Source organism: Gavialis gangeticus, unplaced genomic scaffold, assembly GCF_001723915.1.
Source record: "Gavialis gangeticus isolate Ggan-Ray unplaced genomic scaffold, GavGan_comp1, whole genome shotgun sequence".
NCBI classification, from domain to species: Eukaryota; Metazoa; Chordata; order Crocodylia; family Gavialidae; genus Gavialis; species Gavialis gangeticus.
This window is the reverse complement of record NW_017729032.1, coordinates 28,598,948-28,618,235: the sequence shown is the minus strand read 5'-3', so window position 1 is coordinate 28,618,235 and position 19,288 is coordinate 28,598,948. Positions and strand designations below refer to the sequence as shown.

Below are 19,288 nucleotides of genomic sequence, written 5' to 3'. Positions count from 1 at the left end.
CTCTCTCTCTCTCTCTCTCTCTCTATATATATATATGTGTTAAAAATAGCTACCACTTGTTCAATGCCTGTAATATGTTCATGAGGTATCTCAGCGGTGGCAACTTTTCTGGTGCTACTCTACAGTAAGAACTTATTTTGATGATTAAGTATTACAGGATGGAATCAGCAGTAGAAATTAGAAAGTTTAAAAGTTATTTAGAGGTTGTTTGGTTAGCTAAAATTACTGAAGTTGATACAAAAATTCCAACAAGAAAATGCCAACAGGAAAGCAATTGTCCAGTTCTATAGGCAGAAACTGCAGTCCCCATGTACAAGTGCCATATAAGTCAATGAAAACAGTCACCTGAGTATAGACTGCATTATGTATTTGCCCAGATTACTCTTTTTATTATTGGTAAATTACATATACGGTGATTTACTCTTATTTATAATCAGATGAGATGTTTGGAATAGCTGTAATTTAAGTTATTCACTTAAACAGAGCCATCCCTAGCGGTGTGTGGGGCCTGGGGCATATCAGCCTGTGCGGGGCTGGGAGGTGGGGGTGGCAACTGCCCACAGAAGCCAGTGGCGGGGCCTTTACGGCACTGTCCATGGGGCCCCCCAAAGCACAGGGCCCAGGCTGGTCACCCCAATTTGAACCCCACTAGGGACAGCTCTGCTTTTAAAGTTAACAAAAAAAAGAGACTAGATTGACTGCTGAAGAAAAGCTGAAAAATACTTTTTTTATAGGAACAAATATGTAATTATCCACATGACACCATAGGCAAATTTCAAACAAGTGATGGAAAACAACATATTGCAGATATAAACATCAGATACCAAACCTAAAGGTTAGATTAACATTTTGTATCTAGCATAGTACTGAGGTACTATAATTATTTCACCTCTGAGGCAGCCATGGGAAAAAACACAGTTTTGAGATTCACACCTCCTACCCTAGTTCCATTTTTCACAGTGGGAGTAAGCTACTGTAGCAATTTATAAAGCAGTATTTGTTTTCTCTATCATGCTGACTTGGTTCATCTAACACATTAATTAAGACTACCAAAAGTCTGTGTTCCACCCCTCTGTTGTCTTCCTCCTACTTGCTTGTGGCTAAGAAAGAAGCAGTGAAAGTAGGAGCACTGCTGGGCCAAATCACCCCTCATTCTCCCTCTTCCATTCCAAACCCTGGGTAGTGTAGGAAGTGTCTCATATTTGTTTACAACTCTGGGTTCTGCCTAAGGACAAGTGACAATTTATCCTGAATTCCCAAGAGGCATATATGTTTATTGTAGTTTCAGAAGAATGTAAAAGCAAAGGTGGAGAAAGCAGAACATCAAAGAATTTTGAACCATAGTTCTAGATTTTAACTAAGATCATCATATGGCCTACGTTTTCCTCAATTTACAAGATTTCTTTCTTGAGCTTTATTACAATTAGTAGAAATTATTCTGAATCTTTCAAGTGGACTATTTAACTCTACAAAGTTACTTCCATGACTTGCTAATAGGTGACTGGATCAGTTAAATAAAACAGCTATCAGCCTGCATGCTGTAATTTTAATATTCAGCATAAAATAATACACCCAAAGGATAAAGTCCATGATAAACAAGGTTTCCCCCTCAACAAGATATTAATTCAAAATGAAAACATTTACTTTATTTACTTGAATCTAAGACAAGGATTTTTCCTCCAATCATCATGGGTAAAAAAAGCCTTATCTTAGACTTGAGTACCAGCTAGGGGCAGGTAGCAACTCAGCTCCAGCTTCAGCCTGGGCCTTGGGACCAAAGCCAGAGCTGAGCCGTTGCCTGCCCCAGGTTGAGGTGGTTCATACAGTGGGAGAACAGGTGCATTGTGGGGGGAGTGTAGAGGAGACCCACACCAGGGGAGTGGTGCACAGGGAGACCTGCAGTTGGGGCGGAGAGTGCAAAAGAGAAACCCCCGCCATCACTTATCTTGGGCTCTGGCTCTAGCCCCAACCCAGCAAGGCCTGGAGCTGCTGCCACTCTTTTTGTCTAGACAGGCCAGTATTGGGGCCACTGCTGCTGTCTCCACCAGAGCCAGACTGGCCCCAAATCTAAGTACTGGGGAAGACCAGGGGTAGGCCACGGAGGAGGTGGCAGGGAGACAGGCACAGGCATGGAGGGGGCCAGGAGGCAAGTGGCAGGGGAGGAAGGCTCTAGTGGGAGCAAGTAGCAGGGGAGGACAGGCAGCAGGGTGGCAGACACAGGCATGGGGGCAGGGCAGGCAGCAGGGGGATAGGCACAGGCATAGAGGACCAGGCAGGGGACAAGGGGTGGGGTCTGCTCCCTTGACCTCCACCACTGCTTTCTCTCCCACAGCTGTGGGAGGGACAAATTTAAGACAACCTTCCAATACTTAGACTTTATACATGGAAAATTAAAACAAATTTATGTATCTTCCATGAACAAAATCTAATTATTGGGCGGGGGGGAGAAATCATCTTAAATTTGAAGGTAAATATGATAGCTTCTAACTGGTAGGTTGGATGGCTAGCTTTGATTTTTAAACTTCTGTATAAAACAGACAGAAAATACAAAGTACAAATCCTGCTTTGAATATTGCTATCACTAGCCTATTAAGTATTTAGATTAAAAATATATTACTATAATATTTGCTACTTTAACTGTAACCAGGAAACCAATACTATAATTGATTTTCATATTCTATATCAGCTGCAAACTCTTTACTATAAAATTGCTCTCCTGTGTACCATTTCTCACGTTTTCTGGAAGGTTGTAATGATACATCATTATATATCTTTACAAACAGGAAAAGCAATATTAAAATTAAAAATGCATTTAATATAATAGCAAAAAGAAAAAGTGGGAGGGCAGTCTCAAGAACAGTCAACAAGCTATTTGATTCCTTAAACCAAGCCCTGAATGCTCACCTCAGTCAGTTATGTCAGGTTGACAAGAATCAAGTTTCTAATTCCCACCCTTCCAGCCCCACACACCAGTCCAACCCCACTGATTTCATTGTGCTTAGTTAGAGAAATTATGGGAGACAAATCAAGCCCCAAGTATTTTATCCCAGATGGCTGTTAAGGCATCAAATTTTCGAGTTACATAGCCTTCCTCAGGGTTAATTCGTAAGACAAAAGAGAACTTGATTTTGCAAGAAGCAGAACACTTAGGCCTTGATCCAGTGAAATTCTTAAGTACAAGTTTAATTGTAAAGGGCAGAAGTTGTCCCACTGACTCATTTCATGTAACCTTCATTACTTAACTTCAATAGGATTACTTGTATCTTTAAAATATGCATGTACTTAAAAGCTTAACTGAACCAAGGCCAAATGCTCAGCATCTTCAATGCAAAAAATAATAACCACTGATGGTATCATTTCACTAACTTCTGAACTTAGTGTGAATTTGCCAAAACTAGAGGTAATGGTATATTATGCCCTGTATATTTTTTGAGAGCAAGATGTTGAGTATGGAAAATGAAGTTATTAAGAGCTTATGTATTTCCACAACTGGCTAGTGTATTTTTTCCTCTTACTAGATAAATCTGGACTTGATGATCTGCTCAGGTCCCTTCCAACCCTACCAACTATGAAACTATGAAAAGAGTGTATTGATTTTGCCTGAGACTGTTCTTTTTTTCTGGTATTACATTAAACTGACCACATTATCTGGTCCCATTAGTATTTACCATTTTCAGTATACAGAACTGATGGAACCAGTAAAGTCTCTAAACAGGGAATTTAGGCAGTAGTTCCCAAACTTCCAGCCCTGCACACCAGTCCAACCGCACATGCTGGCCCAACCCTGCATGCAGGCCCTTGTTATCTGGCCCACGAGGCTCCCCCTGAGTCCAGAAATTTGGCAGCAGGGGAACAGCAATTAAAGTTGCCACTGCTCTTCTATTGCCAAATTTCTGGACCGACCCATGGGGTGCGTCTACACATGCATATTAATATGATGCAATAAATTCCAGTGCTGTTTGAATGTGTAACTGGGAGTGCAGGATGTTGAGCTGGCTTGGAGCAGTCCCGGCTGGCAGAGGGTCCAGGGGGTCAGCCTGCCAAAGCAGGGCTGTTCTCCCAGGCTCAAAGTGCTCTGGAGGGGCTGGTTGAGTTACAAGGGTGCTTCAGTGTGGGGCTAGCCAGCAGTCAGCCCCCACACTGAAGCACCCTTATGCCCCAGCCAGCTGGGGCAGTGTCCGCACACATGCTGCTGCAGCGTAAATTAGTTTACTCCAGCCTAATAGGGGTGCATGTTTAGACACGCAATATTTACTACACAGCTAATTAGTCTTGTGCAGTAAACATCTTGTGTAGACGTGCCTATGGAGAGACCTGTGGACTGGAAGACACAGCTCTGTGGGCCAGAGGTTAAGCGCTACTGAATTAAGTTAATCATCTATGCCTAAGCTTTGTAATATAGCAAAGAAAGATACTATGAGAGCTGTCATTATGTTAAAATCATATGAAAAACAATAGTATTTCACTATCTCGGGGCAGGCAAAATACGGCCTGCAGGCTGAATCCAGCCCACCAGGCCGTTCTATCTGGCTCATGGGGCCCCTAAAATATTTAGAAAATATTTATCTGCCCCAGCAGCTTGTCAAAGCTGACAAGAGCCAGGGGCCATAGGACCTGGGAGGAGCCTCAGCAGGACTGAACAGTTCAGCCCGCCCACCCCCAGCCATTTCACTTTCTTCCTACCCCCACCCTGCTCCAGCACCGGATGGCTGCTGGCTCCATCGCCAGACCAAGGAGCACAGGCTATGCCAATACACATGTGTGTGTGGGGGGGGGGGGCAGGCAGGGACAGTACATGTGTGTATGAAAGGAGTACTTCCTGGGGCAAGGGGAAGGACTTTGGGTGACAAAGGTCAGTGGTTAGGGGGCAGGACTTCCAGTCACAAGATGGTAACAGGGGCATCTGTCAAGGGGTGGGGCTACCAATGCAGCCCTCGACAGCTTGCCAAAACTTGGTAAGCAGCCCCTCACCCAAAATAATTGCCCACCCCTGCACTACTGTAACATAAACAATTTTAAATACTTTCATACCATATACTGTAAATGCATTAATAACATAGCCTAATTTACAAAATTTAAAATTGCATAGCTGTGCAATTTTATGAACAGCTGCACACATAAAACTCGTGCATGTTTGAAAAATCAGTTTCTAAGAATGGGAAACCCTTACCTCACAAGATCTTTATACAACGCCTTTGTAGTTTCTAAGTATGGATCAAGTACATCTTCAAATTGACAGAGTGTTCCTCCAAGGCAAAGATGTTTAAAAAGACAGAAGAGAAACTCCTCACGTTCTGACTGGCTGAATAAATCAAAATGGTCTGAGTCTTCCAGGAGCAAAACCTTGTATGGAAAAAGAAGTAGTATCAATTCCTGATCTGAAATGAAACATTAAACAATGCAACTATTTTGCTGTATGTTTACATATTTCCATTATTATTTTCATATGGAATATGGGAGATATTTTTCAGTCAGGTAGAAATCTTCTGTTGTGGGATAAATTCCTTATTTGTTTTGCACCTACGGAATAGATTGCAGGCCCCAGCTTTCAGATTTATGCCCATAAAGAACTGATTTTGTCTGAAAATTTTCTTATTCCCTGCAGCATGGACAATTATTGTGATACTGAATCAATGAAGTGATGTTAATGAACTACACAGCTGTATTCTTTGGTGAACCAAACAGGAATTTGTTATGTTGGAGAGCTGCCAATCAGTATTCTTTTTGTCTTTATTTACAGTGTTAAATGACTGATCCAGTTCCTTTATTGACTGCAATGTCAGATTAGGAATTTAAATAAGAGCATGGCTAGAAGTCTAAGCACATAAATGGAAGGCAGGAACTTCTGGCTTCTAACTCCCTTTGCGATTTTGGATGTATCACATAACTTCTGACAAGCTGCAGTGGGATCTGCCAGTAGGGGTGCCTATGGAATACTAATTTTTCTAACTACTCAGATGGTCTAATCAGATATCACATCTACCCAAAGAACCTTGTCTGCCTATGTCCTTAGACCAACATGGCCACAACCAACAATGTTATGGAATACCATTCACTAAAAATGGGAGATTATACAGTTACAGGAATCCATCCTGTTGGGAGAAGGATGAAACAACATTTTGTGTATTGTCTCTCCCCTTCCAAATTACATAAACACCTTTGACAAGAAACACTTTTCATGGAAAATGTTCTCTACTTACAAGTTAACACCCAACAATTTTAATTGCCAGTTTGCAAGCTAAACCTGGAATCTGATGGCTCTTTCCTCTTCCCCTAACTTCAAGACAGACCAGTTTTGCAGGTCAAACTTTATCAGTGCCACTTATGCAAATTCATTGTCTTCAACAGGTCTGGCAAGTGTAAATGGCTGATTGTATTTAAGTGCTTATGTTAATGATGCACTAGGGTGAATAAAATACAGCTCTCAAACTTAGCTGAGCGAGCCCAGAACAAGTAATAGTAAAATAAGCCTCATTTACAAGTCATTAAAATCAGAAGATACACATACACTAAAAAGATCTGCTGATTGTTACAAGGGCACTTTTCTGAATAAGAATGCACTTGAACTGCACTACTGCAAATAATATGGGGAAAATATTTACCTGAGCTAATGTTTACCTATGGATGAAGACTACTAAAAGTACTAAGAGTTAAGTACCATTAAGATATAAGAGTGATAATAAGTGAAGGAAGGAATAAGACAATAATCCAAAAAGAAACGCTGTTAGTTTGGATCATGTACATTTCAAAGTTAAATCCCTGCACTATACCTGCTTCTGAACTTTTTTCCCAAGCTTTATAGCTTTATATTAGGGGTGTACTGATGGGGATTTTTTGGGCTGATACCAATGGCTGATTTTTAACAAGCCATATCGGCGAATACCGATCCAATTTCCGATATGCAGCCTGGCAGCTTGAAGAGTAGCGTCTGACTGGTAAGTTTGTTGTGGTGGAAGGGGTGGGGGGGCAAAAATTGAGGCCCTTCCCGTAAGGGAGGGGGTAGGGCTGGGGCTGCCCAGCCCGAGTGTGGTGGAGTGCAGGACAGAGCTGCAAGTGGCTTGTCTAGGAGGCGTGGGGGGGGGCAGATCCCACTGTTGCATGCACCCCAGGAGGGCATGCGGGTGTGTGGGTGGGCTGCTGCTGTGGACTGGGGCTGGAGCTGTACTGGGCTCTTCCTGGCAGGGGGCTGGGCCAGGTTACACTTGGGGCAGGTGGCAGTGGCACTGAAAAGGAGCTACGGGGGGCAGAAGCTGCAGCCACTCCAGAATTCACTGTAGTCCCCCAACCCTCCCTCTCAACACTGCCGCCGCAGCCCACCCTGAGTGCAGCCTGGCTCAGCCCCCCCAGGAAGAGCCCAGCACAGCAGTCCCAGGTCACAGTTGCAGCCTGCCCTGCCCTGTACACAGATCCAGGGACATATGCTTTCCATGCCCTGCCAGGGGTGCGTGGCAGCAGGAGCCACCCCCCTCCCACACCAGTCAGATGAGCCACGGCTCCATCTTACGTCCCACTTCACTCCAGCTAGGCAGCAGCTGCCCCGGCCCCAGCCCCACTCCCACCCTCACTGCAGGGACCTCAATCTGCTCCCCCCATGAACCTTCCCTCCTCCCACCCCTTCCACCACAACAGATTTACCAGATGGACACTGCTCTCCATGCTGTTGGGCTTGCCTGCAGGCTGCACTACGGCTGCATGCATGCACAGGGCATTTATCAACCACATCAGCCAAAAAAAGCCGATGGCTGATACTGTCAATTCTCCTTATATTGGTGCCGATCCAATATGGAACAGTGTATTGGTTCACCTCTACTTTATATCATTTTCCTTTAATCGTTTTCTCTCTTTTATTGAAATTCAAAATACTTTTAATGATATTTTTCCTGGAATGCCCCAAACATCTATTCCTAATCAAGGAATCCCAATCAATTATATTTTGGAATGGTTTAATTGTTATGTATGTCCACAATCATGTCAGTAGGACATTCTATTGGCACCTGTAATTCTCCCCATATAGACAGAAAGAAAAAGAGGAGGCACTAGCACCATTTTTTCTTGTGAGGGAATGAGGAACTCCTTTCTCCTCCTCCTTTTGTGAGAAAAATCTGCTCTCTTTGCCTCTGTGTACAAAAGGGAAAAAATGAGGCAACTGGTAAAGTAGTTGTTGTTATGACACCACACAGGAGTTCAAACGGCTACAGACTCTTGATTCTGCCTTTAGAAGCATACAGATACCATTGTAAAAAACAATGGATAAGAAGAGTTAGTAGTATCTGAAAAAAGGTATAAAAACTACTCTAAGAATATCTCAAATGCTGTACTGACCTTCCTTAACTCATCTGAGATGGGAATGTCATCATAATATTCATCATAACACTTCACAATATGCCCAGTCTCTCTAACAACTCCTTCAGTGTACAATCGGTCAAAAAATGACATGGAAACTTGTGTACAAGGAACAACTGTAGCTTCAATATTTTTTACGTTGGTACCTGAAAGACAGACGAGATCATTAATAGGAAAAAACCCAAAATGAAAACACAGTAACTTTAAATTATTACTTAAACAGTTCATGAATTTACATTCTCATAGTTGTACACAGCATACAAATAATTAGCCTACACAATACTGTGGTAAGAAATTTATTATTATTGCAACTATCCTTAACAAAAATAAGAGAGCTATATTTAGGAGAGAAATAGTTGCAAGCATAGCAATAAATCTGGCTATTATTCAGCATTCTTTCAGCCTCATACACTTCTTCCTGAATCAGTAAACCAGTCAGAAGCATTAACAAACAAGATAAGTAACAGATGAGGAAGTATGCAGAACTAAAAGTGTTACAAGAAAAGGAAAGTTATTAGACTTCAGAATATATTATCTTTATAGAGCCACATCATAGTCTCCTGCCACACTTGAGAGTCAATAAGCCATTAAATTACTAGTAACATTATAAAATCTAAATGTTTCAGAACCAGAAACTAGAAAGGACTCTGTCCTTGTATGCATCTTTGATTGCCCTCTTTTTCAAAGTGTGGCAAAAAAGACTCCAAAAAAGCAGTCAGCATGGTTTTACACAAAAGCATGTCCTTTCACAGTATCTGATGAAGTGAACATGGGTCCACAAAAGCTCATACTCTACATATATATATCTTATTTACTTATCTATAAAGATGCATATCTCCTCTTCCATTTACAAAAGCAGTACGTCTACACAACTCCAATTTCCAGACAGTTTCTATCTTTTCTCTCCACTATAGGAGACTAAACAAGAATACAAGAATTTAGGAAAGTTATGGGCTGTTTAGGAAAACAAGGAACTACACAGTGCTCTATCAAATTTAGTATTTTACCTAAAAGAACTACAGAGTTTTCATCTCCAGTACTTTGTTAACATACAACGTGGGAACAGGGCAGATTTCAGGCACTGAACCATTCCTAAAACGAGCAGCATAAATAGTAACACCTCTAACAGAATCCAGTTTAATCTGACATTCCAGTCTGACGCTGATGCCTGCAAAGCACAGCCCATTTAGAAAGCCTAACTCAAAAGGTCTTTTCTCCCTTGGATATTTTCCCATGAACCATACAGAATAATGATCAAATGGACATTTATTTCCCAAAACAACCACATTTACTTTAAAAAAAATCAATTTCACCTACATAATCAGGGTTAGAGAAAAAAAAAAGTTCAAGAGGTCTTTTATGCTGTTGTGAAAAGACATCCTACTATTTAGGCAAAAACTCCGTCTGAGATTTTAAAAGCACCTTATTCAGAAGATACCAGGAAGAACAACTGAAAACCCCTGAAAATTACTTTTGTAACTACATTCCTGCTTATTGATATAGCCATTAAAAAAGTGTTCTCTCAAAAAACCCACGCATTCTGTACATGGTTCAAGGACTGACTCTCTCAAAAAAGAATCAAATTCTAATCAATTGACTGCAAATTCACAGGAAATGGGCAATATATTTTTAAAAGAGTCTTTCCACTGATTTTAATGGTAGTTGAGTCAAGCCTTAATTTAGAAGTTGTGAGAAAAAGACCAAAGGACCCAATTTGATCCTGCGCAGGCAGAATTAGATGCTGAATAACTTCAAACATAAACATTTACATTTTAGCTGATTTTTAAAATGAAACCTTCATATTTTCCCAAACAGGAAGCAACTGTGACCACCTGAAACCTGAGATCCTGCTTCAGCCTTTCATAGTTGGTAGGGTTGGAAGGGACCTAAGCAGATCATCAAGTCCGACCCCCTGCCATGGGCAGGAATTGTTTCAGGGTAATTTCCATCATCACAGATCCTCATAGGAGGTGAGAGGCTCCATATCAGCTATGAACTGACTGCCCAAAGGAGTTTTCCATCTATTGACTCCTCTGTGAAATCCTATGAAATATGAACTTTAATTCCTATCCAGGAGAACTTTTACAATCTTTTCTCCAATGCATGATGAAGGGTGTTTGTGCCCAAAAGCTTGCAATTAAAGATTTTTTTTCCAAAAATCTTGTTGGTCTAATAAAAGATATCATCTCTACTACCAAGTCCTGATTGCCTTTTCCTCTAAACCAATATGGCTACAACCTGGATACCCTTCAAACATAAACAGCACCCTGCATTTAAAAAAAATAAGCTGGACTTTACATGGCTGTCATCAAAACTTGACAAGTCAGCTTGTATATGGCCACTGGGAACCTTTGCCAGGCAAGTGGTGTAAGCTTCTGTAGAATCTAAGCTTTTATTTTTTAAAAAGACATTTCTAGTGCTTTGAAGATAGCTTTGTAAGTGTGAACTGAGTCTAAACAGATGCACTGCTCCCTTCCTAAGTTTGTTGACAGGCAGGTGCAGTGCTACTGCTACAGTAAAGTGAAAACCATTGGTTTGTTTTCACTGCAGCTACTCAAAGCACTACAAGCAGCAGTCAAATTGACAAGAATCAGACCAGTTCAACTTTGCTGATATTTGGGAAAGCTAAGAGCAGTAGGCTAGTAATAAGGCAGAGGACATTGAAAGCATGACAGGAGTAGAGGACCATACCCCAATCTCTCATTTCTCTGGCTGTTTCCCCTCCTCCAGCTAATGAGAAATGAAGCAGAGCTCGGAGACACTGGTAGCAGCACCAGGACAGCAATGGGGTGAACAGCACTCAGACTGGGAGCCCAGGGGCCACAGGTTTCCTCTCATTTGGACAACCCTGACCTAGACAGAAGGACATGGGGAGGATGTTTTAGGTGTCCAATAAGTAAATCCATTTACTGGACAACTAAAATGTCAGTTGTAGACTGAAAGAAACCCTTAAGCACAGTCCTGGGATAGAATTTGAGTAGGAAGTCCAAACCACCATGGCATGACTTCACATCTCAGTACTGTCTCTCTTCCCCCAGCCCCCCAATTTTTACATAATCTCTATCCCATACATCTAGGACAAAAATGGTAAAAACGGTTCGAAGAATTGAGGCGATAAGTTAGTAAAGAAATACAAATGAGATTTTTGGGTAATGATAAGGAGAGCAGGCAAAGACAAAAGGAAAGACAATGAAGACAGGAGAAAGAGAAGATACCTTATAATCATCGGGGGGGGGCGAGGATGGGATGGAAAAGATACATTACAATCATAGGGAAAGTGTGAGTCTAGAAAACAAGGCATTACAAATGCAAAATATATAAATAAAAGGCTGATAATGTGTTAAAATATAAATTTGGGTGGGTATTGGTTTGTAAGTATGGATGCACCACATATTTTTCTGCCCAGACTCAAAGGGTGTGTCCCCACAAGCAGGAACATACGTTTCCTTGGGGACAAACAGCAGCAGCACAATCCGTGACTCTGCCACTTGTCCTGGGGGAACACCCGTCGATGCGCACTCTGGTGCACGGCATGTTGCCCAGGTGGGGAAGGGGAGGCTGTGGCCAACACTGAGCTGGCCCTGGCAGCGTTACCTGGGGTCCTGGGGGCCTCCAGGGGCTGAAGCCACAGTGATCCTACAGTGGAGATCCTGGCTGGCAGCCAGAGAATGGCTCTAGCTGACCAGGCTTTGGTTTTGGGAGGTGTGCGCTGCCGCCACATGTGCTGCCCTATTTTTTTCAGGTACAGATTTTTTTGACACTGAGATCCCCTAGTGTCCAACTCCCCCCTCCCCCCCACCACTGCAAATTAGCAGCACAGGGAACACTTGCATGTTGCGTACCACCCATGCACGCTTGTCTGGATGTGTCCTAAGCTCCTGGGTAAATTTTTCATGTTCTAGCTGAACTCCTTAGATACTGCCTCATGCATCCTAAGGAGACTTTAAAAAAAAGGAAACAAACACAGCTTTTGAATCTAGATTAACAACTTAGATGAAGTAGTAAGCAGTCACTCATTTCCTCCAGATCTATAGTTAACTTTTTTAGCTAGAATCTTCCAAAGAACTCATGGAAGAGGATGGGAACTTTAATTATAAAGTGTGCCTCTGCACTCATAAATGTACAGGGAATCTTAAACTGGGAATCTGAATGCTTGGGGGACATTGCTAGAATACTGGAAGACCACTTTTTGCTTCCTGGCTTTTAAACCAGAAGCAACATTTCTCACAAAAGTATGCAGAAAAAATATGATGACCATTTAGGATCTGGGAGAGAGAAAGAGAAAAAGAGAGAGAGAGAGAGAGAGATAACACATACAGTATTTAACATAAAATCTATTACTCTTGTGCCCAGTGGGAAGAGACATTCAAGGATCATCAAGAGATAAAATCCTGTGAATATTTGACAGGTGTCTCTTTACCCTGAGCACAGGGCAATCTGCTGACCTTCCCAAAGGACAGCCTGAAAAGTCACAGGCAAGACAAAACCTATGAAGGCTCTTGTGCAAAGCAGTAGAAGGCCAGATGTAGATGTACTCATGATGTGGGGTACTGTCTTTCCTTAAGCTTGCTAAAGTCTGGCTGGGAAAAGGGTACCTGGAATGGGCCTCAACATAGAGAAATTCTTGGCATCTTCTGTGTGTTTTCTGTTGATCTAAAGGCCAAATACAGAACCCCAAGATGAAACATTGCTGCCTAAAACAAGACAGAGTATTTGGCATTCCCCAAGCTCATGCCACAAGAAGCTGGGGCTAGGATGGAGGGGGCAGTAGAAGCACCTCCCCACCCTTGTGCACACATGCACAAAATACACATTAAGTAATTGAAGGCTGTGCTTGTGTAGGGATATTCTTCCTTTCTCCCAGCTATCTTTGACATAGGACAATTATGGTTGTATCTGTATGCAAAACACTCCTGGGCATTATCCTGTTGCAAAGTAGATTCTTGGTTGTCACACAGGTGACTGGTTTACCTTGTGTCCACACAACCCAGAGCACAACCTAAGTGTCCAATCTTTACAAAAACACAGTTGTTCTTACCAGAGAGGAGCAAAGTCTGCAGCACCACTGAACATATTAGCTAGCCTTATCTACTTTTGTAGACCATCTGGAAAAAATACCATTAAATTGTTGCTGCTATAAAACAATGATTTAGTAACATAAACTAATGTTCCTTACCTATTGTTAAAAGGCATTGTATTAAAGGAATTTTCTGGTGTACATTTATTATTTCATCCAGGTAACGGTATGGATACAAGTCATCAGTGTTACATACCTTTAAAATGAGAAAAGTTACCACATAGGAAGAAGAAAAAAAAGAAAAGAAAAAATATTCTAAATTTACCTAATGTAGTCCACTCTCCAGAACCTGAAAGCAACTTCAAATTGGAGTTCACATTTGGATCATTAAAAAAGTCCTATAAATTTTAAATCAAGAATGAGAGTTAGTGAAAGGATATACCTCTTAGGAACCCAATTAAAAACTGGATTCAGTCTGACTTCTCATTTTACATATCCAGAATTATGCCACCAAATATATGTCTATGAAGTTTTGGGCAAAGCAATTTCTTTTACATACGCATGATTTCTGTGTACCCAAATGCATTTATGCATGCAATCTGAGGTTCTCAGTAGACAAAAGTATGTCCAAAAATATTCATACTAAAGATGGACAGTGTAGTCCTATATATTTTAAATAAGCGACATCTTGTAAAATAGTGTCATTTTCTTCTGCAGCAAGTCATACATAATTTTCATATTCTCTCTAGACCAGTGGTTCTCAATCTTTTTTGTACCAGGACCCCATCTGTAAGCATCCCTGACCAGTCCCAACCCAGTGCTCCTCACTCCCAACCCACTCCCCACCCCCAAACCTTAGCCCCCTATGTGTGGGGTGTGTAGGGTTAAAATAATAGGCTTAGATAATCTGCAAGACATTTAAAAGACATTACTGAGAAAGTCTAAGACCTGCAATATTAATTTTCAATAAACCTTGACATACCAGGAAGTTGAAGAAGACTTAAGGATACTAGCATTGTGCCACCATTCCAAAAAAGGGAAATGTAATGACCCAGATTAGGGCTGTCCAGCTGGCAGCCTATGAGGGGCTGATGCTGCACCTGGGGTCTCTAAGCTCCCTCTCCCTTCCTCAGCTTTTGCTTCCTCCTCCCATCCCAGGAGACAGGGTGTCGCAACCCATGGTGCACGGCTGTGAATGCAGCAAGTGAAATGAGGTGGGGGCCACTCACACAATTCAACAGTGTGTGTGTGTGTGTGTGCGCGCGCGTGTGCATGTGCGCGCGCGCATGCATGCGCACCTGCACACACACACATGCGCACGCAAAGCGGGGGCTGTCCATATGCACAGTACGGTGAGGGGTGGTGATGGCCTAGGACCCCATGGCTCAAACTAGTATGGCCTCTGGAGTATGCAGCGCCCACTGGTGTAGGCTCCTGTCCACTTAGAAGTTGGACAGCCCTTTCCTAGATAATTATTAGTTAGCCCAGTCATTAAGTTAGTAAGACCAAGATCAATACCAAGCAAAAAATGGAAAAGCTGATATGGTATTCAGCTGATATGGTATTCTGAAGTGAACTGTACTAGAGAGTCACTACAGACAGGCTTGTAGATTACAACAAAATCAGGGATATTGTAAATGAGGAGGAGGACAGGGCAGCCATACAGAGCTAACTAATCACCCTGTAAACTGGATCCGTTAAAAAAAATGCATTCAGTAAAAAAAAGTGTGAAGTCAGACTTCTGGATACAAGAAACAAAGGCCACATTTACCAGATGGGGTAACTGTATCTGGAAAGCACTGATTCTGAAAAGGACTTGGGGTCATAATGGATAACCAACTGAGTGAGTTCCCTGTGAGATGCTGTAGCAAAAAAAAGGCTTGTGCAATCCTTGGGTGTATTTGCAGAGACATAGTTAACATGCTAGTCTGAAGTCAAGTATTTGCAGAACAGCAAACAATAACTGAGACGCAAGAATTTTTGTGGGTGATTTTTTTTATTGGACCAACTGTATAGCTGGGATGGTCATAGGTAGGGCTTGGTTTTAATCACGGGCCCAGCTCGCAGCACAGCACCTCCTTTAATCTTGAGGTTCCCCGTTCACGACCCTCCTGCTGCTGACTGGTGGAAAGACCCCATTGGTCTCCCCGCTTGCTCCTGATGGCTGGGAGGCAAAAACCACAGTTTTAAGTATGCCGCAGTTTTTGCCTCCTGTCCAGTCAGCAGCAAGCAGCAAAAACTGCAGCATATTTAAAACTGCTGTTTCTCCTCCTGGCCATTAGGAGCAAGTGGCTGTGCTGACAGAACCCTTCCACTAATCAACAGTGTGGGGAGAGGGGCAGTGCATAGGGGGACCTCCAAGATAAAAGGAGCCGCTGTACCACCAGCTGAATATGCGATTTAAACAAGGCCCTAGTCACAGGCAAACTTTCAGGTATCACTGTATGCTTCCTCAGGTCTCTGAAAATAAAAATCCTTGTCCCTTGCATTTTTCCTGGATCATCATGGCTACAATATCACTCCCACACTATCAAGAAAGTAATTGGGAAGTTACATATCTCTGTATGCAACACAGGTAAAACCCATAATGGAATACGATGCATAATTCCAGTACCCACATTTTAAGAAAAGGGAGTTGACAACGTGGAGGGGGTGCAGGAGAGAGCCACAAGAGTTATTTGAAAGCTGGAGAAAAATGCATTACAATGAGGACTTAAAGAGCTCAGTCTGGTTAGTTTATCAAAAAGCAGCATGACAGTTAACTTGATTAGATTGTTCCAAGTATATATTTAAAAATATTGGAAACTAAAAGACCCTTTCATCTAAAATAGCAAGGCAAAGCAAGACCCAGCTAGTTGATGCCAGGCACTAGAAATAATGCATTAACCCCCCCTCCCCCTCACCCCCCCAAAAAACCAAAAAAATCTTGAGGGGAAAAAAATCTTAATCATAGGAACAAACTACCAAAGAAAATGGTAGATTCGTAAATTTCAAATAAAAAATGGGCTCACTTGCTGAAAATATACTTTAGCTAAAACTTTAGCACAGTCACGCATACAGCTTACTGGGCTCAATACTGGATGAAATTTAAAGGCTTCTGATATGCAACAGATCAGGCTAAATGCTCTAAATAGTTCTATCGAGTCTTAAACTCATCAAATGTATGAACAAGTTTGATTTTATTAATGTTTTTGTTTAGATTTTAAAACCTAAAAAATATTTTATGGAGGTAAAAGATGCATCTTGTAAGTCTTCAAACATTCAAGATACAGAATAATCTTAGCAGGAGATCAAATGTACATTTCTAAGTGTACGTGAATCCCTTTAAAACCTCAAAAAGCTGTGGCTTCATCTCCAGGAAAAGCAAGCTGGAACTACAAATGGTCGATTCAACAAATAGGAGAAAACCAACCTGGTTTTAAATCTTGGAGGTGAATACTCCTTGTGAAAATAAAACCATTTCACTGAGGTGAACAGGACTTTCATATCCATCTACCTATTTAAAGAGCTCTGTTTACAGGCTTAAGATAGTTTCTCTGTTGAGCAGCTACAATTCCAGATGAAGTCAACACAAACCAGAGATCCCTGGTACCTCTGAAAATCAGGTCCTACATTTTCCAGAGAGTGAATGCAGGAGCACATAGTGTGGGGTGGTGATGGATCCAAGGAGGTTCAGTGGTGTAGTTGCACCCCCACTTTGATTCCTTCTTTACCCAAACTTTAAAACCAACTGCCTGGGAGGGACAGTGGCATTTCTGTTCAAACAGTGCTGAGGGAATTCATAGAGTCATAGAAAATTAGGGTTGGCAGGGACCTCAGGAGGTCATCTAATTCAGTGGCTCTTAACCTTTTTTGTATCAGGACCCTTTTGTAAACACCAATGGCCAGTCCCAAACCAGTGCCCCTCACTCCCAACCCGCTGTCCCCCACCCGCCCGGCCCTCTTCCCCCAATGTGTGAGGCAGAGGGGGGTCCAACCAGCCCCAAACAGCCTCTTGTAGGCTGGAACTTCGCCAGCCTGCAAGGGAAAAGCCACGGTTTCCTATGTTTTTCTCCTTTAAAGGACACCCCATTTTTAAAGTGTGTTGATCCATTTTTTAAATTTGTTTGTGATCCTTTCATATATTGTTGCAGCCCACTTTTAGGTCGCAACCCACGGGTTGAGAAACACTGATCTAGTCCAACCCCCTGCTCAAAGCAGAACCACGCCCAACTATATCATCCCAGCTCATCTCATTCATCACTTCTTATAATCTACCTGATCCCTGCTAATCTCTCTTCACCCCACAGGTATTAACAACCCTCTCTCCTTTTTAATGGTCTTGATGTCCAATCAATGAAGCTACCCTTTCTGCACATTAATTACATGTGCAGGTGAATTTCTACAGAAGTGCAGTGCTTCTCAACTTTTAACTGTGATGGTCCCCAAAATCATTTGAGAGGCAAGGATTTCTTAAGGTGTTATCTTTTACAGGCCCAACTGTGTAGTTGGGACACAGTTAGACAAACCCTCTCAGCCCCTTCCCTATGCTGTACTTAATTTTCTGTGCCTGGATTCCTGTAATCAGAGACCTGAGGAAGAGCCTCTTACTTTCAAAAGTTTGTTTAACTTTATCCCAACCACATAGTTGGTTCAATAAAAGATATCATCCTAATTGGACCAACTATGTGGTTGGGATAAAGTTAGACAAGCTTTCAAATGCAAGACATTTCCTCAGGTCTCTGATTATAGGAAGCCAGGCACAGCAAGTTAAGCACAGCATGGGTCAGAGGTTGGGAACCGCCGACCTAGGGGATCTGGTGTTGCCAAGCATGTGGGGTCTTCTTGTTACAGGTCCAAACCACTGCATCTTTCTTCTTATGATTTCAAGTAAGGGTTCACAGGGGGGAGGAGGGGGCTGGTCTAACTTTATGCCAACTATGTAGTTGGTCAGTAAACATTGGTAATGAGAAACTAGAAAAAGTAAAACACTTTAAATACTTTGGAGCAACCATCACAGAACATGCAACATCAGAAAAAGAAGTAAAAACAAAAACTGCTGTTACTATTGGACAACTACCAAACCTGAAGAAAATCTGGACTAGCAGCAACGTCACAATGAAAACAAAACTCCACCTACTACCTGCTGCTGTCTTTTAAGTAACTCTCTGTGACTGACTGTACAAGGATTGCAAAAGACTGGGAAGAGAGGAGGAAAGTTATTGCTACATCCCCAGCCTCTGGATTGACTGGCCAACAGCTGATCCAATGAAAGACAGCAGCACCCTAAGAAACGCCTGCCTCCCGCATTATTTCAGGACCATCATGGCTACATTGCTCTTAGCCTCTGGGGCCCACACTGCAGGAAGGGCGTCTGGCATCCCAAAGCTTGTCCCACTTCATCCCAACTGCACAGCTGGTCCAATATAAGAGATCCCCTAGGCCAGCAGTTCCCAAACTGACCGACTGTGCACCACCAAATTAAAACAACACAAGTACCACCATCCAGGGCCACTCCAAGGGTAACTGGTGCCTCCACCACTTTCAGTATAGAGGAAAATAAGTTTAGAGTGAACTTTTAGGGCTCAGTGAGGAGAGTGGCCCCTGTGGGGTGGGTGCGCTGGGCAGGAGTGAGGGGCACCGCCAGCCTGGGAGCAGGGGCTGCCAGTTGGGACTGAGGAGCACTTGCGGGGCTGCCATTTAATGTTCCTGTTATTTTGTTCCACTTATTATTTTGACCGCCTAGTTCGCCAAATGGTTGGCCCGGCCCCTTTTGGTCGTGTCGATGTGCACCCCAGGCAGCTTGTCGCCCTACTCTGGTGGCTCCTAGGAAACCCCAGCCCCCTCGGGGAACGCAATCCCACTCGTGTTTTTGCCTCGAGGAGAACCACAGAGCCGAAAGACCCCGGCCCCCCCCCCCCCTCCCTCCCTGGTACCACGACGAAGTGC

At 42.6% G+C, this 19,288-nt stretch overlaps 1 protein-coding gene across 1 annotated transcript in view; it reads right to left on the bottom strand.

Moving 5' to 3' along the window:
• The window catches only part of CUNH11orf70 (chromosome unknown C11orf70 homolog), a gene marked incomplete at its 5' end in the record, with an annotated part of 63,788 nt that extends 44,501 nt beyond the window's left edge, over positions 1-19,287 (bottom strand). The window contains 4 exons of the mRNA XM_019523776.1: positions 5,171-5,343; positions 8,323-8,489; positions 13,686-13,758; positions 19,276-19,287. Coding sequence (XP_019379321.1) covers positions 5,171-5,343; positions 8,323-8,489; positions 13,686-13,758; positions 19,276-19,287 — 425 coding nt within the window. The remainder of the gene's footprint in view (positions 1-5,170; positions 5,344-8,322; positions 8,490-13,685; positions 13,759-19,275) is intronic.
• Position 19,288: the final 1 nt, after the last annotated feature.